An 8,386-nucleotide genomic window follows, 5' to 3' on the forward strand; every position below is an offset into this window, starting at 1 on the left:
CTATAAATAGGAGGGATTATGATCAGAGAAACAAAACTAATAGTCATATATTAAAAGGTGCTCAATATCACTAACCATCAGGGAAATGCGATATATAAAAACATGCTCAGTACCATCTCACACCTATCAGAATGGCTATCATCAACAAATCAAAGGACAAGTGCTGGCGAGGATGTGGAAAAAAGGAACCCTCCTGCACTGCTGGGGGGAATGCAGACTGGTGCAGCCACTGTGGAAAACAGCATGGAGTTACCTCAAAAATATTAAAATGAAACTGCCATTTGACCCAATGATCCCACTTCTAGGAATATATCCCAAGAAAACAGGAACGGCAATCAGAAAGGATATATGCACCCCTATGGTCATCGCAGGACAATTTACAATAGCTAAGATTTCGAAACAGCCTAAGCGCCCATCAGCAGATGAGTGGATTAAAAACCTGTGGTACATCTACATAATGGAATACTACAGTACTGTGAAGAAGAAGGAACTCTTACCATTTGCAACAGCATGAATGAAACTGTAGAGCGTTATGTTAAGTGAAATAAGCCAGTCAGAGAAAGATAAATAGCACATGATCTCACTCATTTGTGGAATATAATGAACAACATAAACTGATGAACAAAAATAGAGCCAGAAAAAAAAAATTTTAGAAGTAACCCTGTTATTTGCAGATTTCTAATATTTCCTACAACTTTTGTGATATTATACTATGTTAGTATAGTTTTGGTAATATATTTAAAATCTTTTTTTATTGAAATACTAGAGGCCCACTGCATGAAGATTTGTGCACTGGGGGGAGGGGGTGGCGGGGAGGTGTCCCTCAACCTGGCCTGCGCCCTCTAGCAGTCCTGGAGCCCTTAGGAGATGTTTGACTGACAGCTTGCAGGGAACGGGCCTAAGCCATAGTAGTCTGGCCTCCCTCTGTGGGCGCCCTGTGGCCCTGCCCCTCCCACCCCATCACCACCACTGGTCGCTGGCCCTGCCCCCTGATCGCCGTCCTCTCCCTCTGCCCACTGGCATTCACCTTGGCTGGCCTGGTGCTGCCTGCTCGCCAGCCCTGCCCCCTGCTGACCAGTCGTCCCTCTATTCGGCCGATTTGCATATTACGCTTTTATTATATAGGATTATTTATTGCATACAAATGGCTAATTATTTTGTATCTACAATCTGGTAATAGACTTATTTTGTATTTTGAAAAAATAAAATTTCATGAGAGTGGGGATTATGGGCTTGCCATAGAATATGTGTTTAATAAACAGTTGAATATATATATATATATACATGGAAAGTACACAGAGCTATCCAAATGCTGGGCATTAAAAATGCTTATGTGGAATGGAAGGTTTACCCAACCTCATAAGCATGCTGATTCTTCAGAACGCCTGTGCAGCACCCACTGGTGACAGCACCAGAGGTGGGCGCTGTGTCACAGGAGATCTGGCTCCGCAGGATGTTCTACCCGAGGCAGTGCTGGTTTTCTCAGCCCTATCCTCACAGCTGGCCGGGGCAGGAAGGCCCAGGGGTCCTCCGGGAATGAGTAAGTGTGAACCCCCGCGACCAGTGGAGCCCCGTTTTAGCGGCTCCCAAGCAGGACCTGGAGCTTCGACGCCACAAGCTCTGCCAGCCGTGCTAGGAGCAGCAGCCTTGGCCCGTGCTCTGGTGAGGAGGTGGGTCTCTGCGGCCCTTCCTCCTCTGGGAGAGCCATGAGACCAGGACGGCTGCACCCAATTTTCAGAGAGAAGCTCACGAGACATTACTATACACACCATGAACCTTTCAGGGCTCCTGATTGATCTCTGGCCGAGAAATGACACCAGGCAAACCCAAGAGAATCAACTAAACACCATCCAATCAAAGGGCTGAACACAAAATAAATCCAGCAACCTGGAAGCTGTTTCCCGAAGTCTGAGTGAGCTCCTGAGGCTCCTCTCGGGAGCACTCTAGCCAAGAACACTAGCCCCCAGGCTTCCACCTGCTGTGGCAGGTGGAGAACTGGGTGTAGAGAACCAGCAGGCTCCGTGATGGACGGCATTTCCTGGAAAGCAATCATACCTGAGGTTGACGAGCGTGGCGCTGACATTTCGAATCTTCATGGGGATGGCGGACCCTGTTCCCAGGAAGATGATTTCTGGATATTGGCCTTTTTTCTCTATGGAAAAATACAGATGAAGGGTTCACTTCTTTCTGTCAAATGTGAGCCAGCATTCTGCCCTGACATGAGTAAGTCCCAGGAGGGCCTGGGGTTCCCTGTGGCCACCGTCAGAGGGGTCACAGGCTGTTTGTGGGCAAAGGGCTGTCTGTGAAGCAAATGAATTCCTCAGGCCTTTCTTCCAAAGAATTGTTGCAAGTCTTTCAGTTACCGAGGGGCCATCCTTGTGCTTGGAATCAGCATGCACCTCCAGGGGCTGGTGTCACCTTATATCAGCTCCTACCACCAGACCTGCAGCACCCCGTTTCCCAGGACTGTGGGCTCAGGGTCAGCTCCAGAAAGGAGAGAGGCACAGCTGGGGCTGAAATCCAGGGCACCTGATGATTCTGTCGCTGGGGCCCCCTCCACCGCCTCTGACCGGCACCATGTGCACATCCGAACCAGAAACCCAATCAAACCCAAAGGCAAGTCTGTCAGTCTTCCCCAAACACCAGGAGGCCAGGACAAGAGGTTACTTGCCTAGGACTGAGTAGGTTACAAGCCCGCCTTCTACCCCAGCCATGTCTGTTTCTATCACTGTGGCTGCGCCCCAGTGGCTTAGTGGTTGAGGGTCGACCTATGAACCAAGAGGTCATGGTTCAATTTCTGGTCAGGGCACTTGCCCAGACTGCGGGCGAGATACCCAGTGTGTAGCGTGTAGGAGGAGGTGGATCAATGATTCTCATCACTGATGTTTCTCTCTCTCTCCCTCTCCCTTCCTCTCTGAAATTAATAAAAATACATTTTAAAATAAAGAAAAGGACATTCCTCAAGGGGCTAGGAAAGCTGAGGAGACGAGGGGCGTGGCCGGAATCCTCGGTGGCTCATCATTAGCAAAGACAGGACTCGGTCCCCATTCAACCACATCCTGGCTCACAGTTCTCCCCATTCTCCCAGGAGCTCCCAGAACTGCTGCTCTCGGCATGAGGCCTGGAGAGAGCCCGTGTGCCACCAGGCCTTCCTTTCGCTGTTCCAGAAGGGCAGGCACTGGTGTTTCCCAACAGGAAAGAGGGAAGCAGGGGAGGGCACACATTAACCCAGTGGGTGCTGGGCTGGGAGAAGGGCTGCCCGAGTCCCTCCCTCACCGGCTGAGGCTGGGCTGTTCTGTGCCATCTCCTTATACTCCTGCACACTCTCTTGGAAATTGGGGAGCTCCAGAGCCTCGGCTATGAATTCATCAGGATTGCAAGTTAGAAGTGCATCCCTGCAAAGAGAAAAGTATTTCAGGCGACTAAGGTTGTTTCAAATCAAGATTGAAGACCAAGCGCCTCAGAGTCTGGGCGGTCTTGTTCCGTCGGTGGGAGTCTCAGAGTGAGCTCTGAATAGCTCCAGCTCCTCAGAACATCTCCCAGCTCAGAGCCCGACAACCCTGGCACCACTGACATCTATCTGCTCACTGAATGCTGCCAGCATCTAGACTCCCCTGGAGGCCGGGGAGAGGAGAGAGGCCGGGGAAATTACCCCAAGCAGTGCATCTCAAACTTATGTGCACACAACTCATCTCCTTGTACCCCGTCAAACTGCAGGGCCTGATTCAGTGGCTCTGGTGGAGCCCGAGACTCATCCCCAGCAGCCTCCGAGCAGTGCTCTGCTGCTGCCTGGCCACGCTGAGCGCAAGCCTCGGAGCAGTGGCTCGTCCGTCATCTGAGCACTGAGATCACCTAAGTGACCTTCGGTCAGCAGTTCAGGAACTCCATTTCCCACAGGTACCAGGTGGGCATGGGTACGGCTACATTTGTTAATTGCAGCTTTGCTAACGCCTCTGCCACTGCAGACAAGCCTCCACCCTGCCTGGGGCGCCGTGCCCGTCTCTCAGCAGCATGCGGCCCCCAACATCCTGGAGCACACACTGCAGAGCTGACAGGCAACACCAGTGACTCCAGATTCAGGCCTTGAAAACTAAGGATGGGGGGCTGCAGAGCCTTTCGGGACGCCAAGGTGTTTACCAAGTGCTGTCAGGAGCAGCGGTCGCCAGCCTTTCAGACTTCACAGACCACTAGTGGTCTGCGGACCACCGGTTGGCGACTGCTGGTCACCAATGTCCCTTGGGCTAAGAACTACCCTAAGGGAACACTTCCAGTCAGGGACTGATACATGAGGCATTTACTGTTTCATTAAAACAGCAAAAACTTGCGAATGCCTCAATTTAACAAACACCCCTCTATGGACCTCTTGGGGAGACTATTTAATGACGCAGGGAAGACTATATTACACAGTGTCAGGTACTATATATACAATACATCCCATATACTCCAAGTTACAAGAAAAAAACTTTGTCAACCACCCTCTCATCTAGTGCTGAAGGGACTTCGGGGGATTGACTATCTTCACGATACAGTTCATATTTCTACGCTGAAAACAATGAACATGCATCACTGCTCCCAGCAGAGAAAACAACTGCAGAAACGGACAGTCATGGACGCCACCTTCCAGCTCAACACGAGGTCAGCTGGTTTCAGCAACGCGCTGATCCTGGGGCACAGTCGCCCGCCCGCCTGCGGGCTGTCTGTCGCTCTGGCTCGTGGGACAGTGGCAGATGGGTAGTTCCGACAGACACCACATGTGCAAAGCCTAAAATATTCACTACCTGGCCCTTCCCAAAAACCACCTCCGGCCCAGACCATCCACAGGCTGAGTCACAGACCTCTGCCACTCCCTCCGGGGCCGGAGCTGGTACTTGAGGAGACATTCGGCACGGACCGTGGGCACAGAGAAGGCGGCGCCTTCCTCCTGAAAGAGAGAGCACACTCCGTGGAGAGAGAGAAGGGGAGCGCCCGGGCCACCGGGGCCGTCCTGTGACCCTACCTTACAGTGGAGGCTGGCGAGCGGGGGGAAGATGTCAGGGTGGATGAGGTTGAGCTGTGTCTGGATCTTGTGGCTCCGGAGGTTGTGAACGGACGTACACTTCTCATTCAGGATGAGGTGCTGGGTGTCAGGCCCAAACCTAAGAAGGAACAGACTGCACATGCACAGTGTCCTGAAGGGCCTCGTCCTGAGGGGCAGCACTGGGAACAGAGCACCAACACAGATGGAGTTGTTCAAAGAGAATAAGTGACTTGTCCAGAAAGACTGTTACTAACTGGCCAGAGTCCTACTACTTCTGTCTCAAAGTCCAGTTTCTCCCCAAACTCAAACCAGAAAAAAAGAGAAGTTACAATGTTGGGAGCCCACAGCTACAGCCAGGAAACAGAGTGCAGTGCGGACTGGAGAAAAGCCTGGGAGGAAAGAAGTACCACATGTGAGACTCAAGGCCTAAGGAACAGGCCGAGGAGGGCCAAGGAGTGAGAGGCGCCAGGCCAATGAGGGAAGAGATGCAGGAGTTGCCGGAGAACCAGGACAGGCAGGTTGACCCACCACCCAGCTTCACCACGTGCTGCAAATTCAACGCAAATAATTCCCCACTCGAAGCTGGCCCAGGCAATGTGGCCAACAGGAAAGCGTGCCCTCCTTCTAGCACTACATTCTGGTAGACCATCTGCCTCACAGGGCTGTTGGGAGGATTAAAGAAAATAAAACAAAATGTAGACTACTTAACACACTGCCTGACAGGGGTGTTTAATAAACTGAAGCTCTCATTTTAAACCCGCAAGTCTCTTCTTTAGGCTACACGTGTGGAATTGTCAACAAAAAGGCAGCGTTTGTTCAGACCCTGAGTGTAGAGGGTGTGAGCTGCTACTAAATGGGCCTCACGCAAACAGGACATGTGTGCACACGGTGCCCCCTAGTGGTGACACTTTAAGAGGGATGCAGGTGCTGGCTCAGAATGCAGGGACAGCAGGAGTCCCAGGGAAGTCTAGGCAGGCATGGAGTAAGGATGGGAGCGCTTAAAGGAGAGGGGAACGTCAGGCGTGCTGCTGGGCCATGCTCCATACCTCTCCATCCACTGCTGGTACCTGCCATCCGCAAGCACACTCTCCGGGGCCAGGTGAGCCACCAGGGCCACGGGGGCATCGGCACTTCCTTGGAACCTGGATGGGAGGAAGGTGGGCTTTGCTTTATAAAATGACACAACCTCAGAGCAGGCACAAAGCAGACTGGGCGGTGAGGGAGGGGCACCACTCGGATCTCGGGGACCACAGTGAGCCCTCAGCCTCGCGTCTAGGCCGGGCTGTCCCCAGCTGCTCCCAGAGGTGCCAGAGCAGGGTGGAGCTCCAGACTGCCTGGGTCCCTCTATGCACAAGCTCTGGGCCTACCTACACTTAAACTCCAACTGGCCATTAACGTCCTAGTCTGTAGGTCTCTGCTTTGTCGGGTTTTCTAATTTCACTTCAAGGCTGCGTAACCCACAAAGCCCACCAACCACCAACCACCAGTAAAACCTGCCAGCAGGACGAGCCTAAGGTAGGAGACTGCCTTGGCCTTTCAAATCCTGACTGAGTGTCCCAGCGGCCCAGCTCTGGGCCCGGAGCAGCCACGGGTTTGGGGGCGCCCTGTTGATGCCGCTGGGTCCTACGTGCAGTATGTGGGCTCTCACTCGTCACCCCCAGGACCCCGTTACCTCTGGAAGGCAGCGTTCTCACAGATGGGTTGAATGAATCCTTCGTCTGGACACTCGACCACAACAAAAGCGAGCCCGGGGTCCGGGGGAGTACAGATCTCTTCAGCCAAAATCTGCAGGGTCAGAGGGTTGTGTCGCTCTCTCAGAGCAGCGCCAGCGCAGCAGGCACACCCCGGCCCGCAAGCCCACTGCACAGCCCAGGAGCCCTGCCAGCAACACGGGGCCAGCGGGAGGAGCACCACTGCCCCCGCCTGCCCCTGCTCACTCAGGCAGGCATCTGACCGGCAGGGGGCATTTCAAACCGACAGTGACCAGAAAGCCAGGCGTGGCACACTGGCCTAAAGTCCTTAGACTCTAGAGCAGCGGTTCTCAACCTGTGGGCCACGACCCCTTTGGGGGTCGAACGACCCTTTCACAGGGGTCGCCTAAGACCACTGGAAAACACATATATAATTACATATTGTTTTGTGATTAATCACTATGCTTTATGTTCAATTTGTAACAATGAAAATATATCCCACATATCAGATATTTACATTACGATTCATAACAGTAGCAAAATTACAGTTATGAAGTAGCAACGAAAATAATTTTATGGTTGGGGGTCATCACCACATGAGGAACTGTATTAAAGGGTCGCGGCATTAGGAAGGTTGAGAACCACTGCTCTGGAGAAGACATCCTGGCAAAGAACAAGGTAGCCTTCTTTGGGGCCATGCACCCAAAGTCCATCCTTCTGGGGGTCTTCCCTGAGCTCAAGTACAAGGGGAAGCATCATCCTACCAGGAGGGGGACCCCCAGATCCTAAGTGGGAAACAAAAGTGCCCAAGGCAGCCAGCGTAGCTTAGCCAAGCAACAAAACCCAAGCTGTTCCACTTCCCTCAGAAGTGCTGTCTGCAGGGCCTGAGCCGGACAGAGACCGCCCCTGTGCCAGGCCCTACCTGTAAATGCGGAAACATCGTGAAAGGGGCATCTTACCTCTCTTCCCTCAAAAGTGACACTTTTCCCATCCTTGACGGCAGAAATGATGGGAGCGATGGCAGCTGTGCCCCTGGGAGGATAGAGGAGCCGTGAGACGGGAGCCCTCCCACCAGGCGGCCCCACAGGCCCCGCGGGAGCGGCCCAAACTCACACTGGGAGGCCCAGCTCCTTGGCTCTGAGCACCAGGAAGTTTCCTTTCTTCAGGTGAAGCTATAACAGAAAGAACGCAAGTGTACTTCAGTGACTAACGAAGAAGCTTGGTTTAATCAATTTTCTAGTAAGTGCATCTTTCTGGTTTTACTTATTATTGTTATTACAACCTCAGATAAAGTATATTACATTCTGAAGTCATTTGTTTTGAAACGCTTTAGTAATAAAACACTTTTAATAATAAAAGCTGACTTAAAAACAGTGCTTTCTTTTCCAACATTAATTCCCTATAAATGTATAAAATGTCACCCATTCCCATAGCAAGTAAGAAGTATCCTTCTAGCATCCTAGAGGAGAAACGCTGCGCTGTGCCATCGCCCTGCACTCATCAACTAATAGCTACAGGAGCGCCACCGAACACAGTCTGATGGAGAAATGACCACACGCATCACTGTCACGCAATATTCCGGGGCAGTGACAGGGTAATATAAGTGTGGACAGTTTCTCCTCTATTTTTCGCACATTTGGCAATATAATGCTGTTGCTTTTATAATGGAAAAAAGTTA

General features: G+C 51.9%; 1 protein-coding gene across 1 annotated transcript in view; it reads right to left on the bottom strand.

The window, feature by feature from the left end:
• ELAC2 (elaC ribonuclease Z 2) overlaps positions 1–8,386 on the bottom strand; it is a gene marked incomplete at its 5' end in the record, with an annotated part of 27,401 nt that overhangs the window by 8,384 nt on the left and 10,631 nt on the right. The window contains 8 exon segments of the mRNA XM_006761734.2: positions 2,056–2,152; positions 3,277–3,395; positions 4,836–4,921; positions 4,997–5,135; positions 6,064–6,159; positions 6,690–6,802; positions 7,668–7,740; positions 7,822–7,880. Of these exon segments, the coding sequence (XP_006761797.2) occupies positions 2,056–2,152; positions 3,277–3,395; positions 4,836–4,921; positions 4,997–5,135; positions 6,064–6,159; positions 6,690–6,802; positions 7,668–7,740; positions 7,822–7,880 (782 nt within the window).

This window comes from Myotis davidii, unplaced genomic scaffold (genome assembly GCF_000327345.1).
Source record: "Myotis davidii unplaced genomic scaffold, ASM32734v1 scaffold37, whole genome shotgun sequence".
Taxonomy (NCBI): domain Eukaryota; kingdom Metazoa; phylum Chordata; class Mammalia; order Chiroptera; family Vespertilionidae; genus Myotis; species Myotis davidii.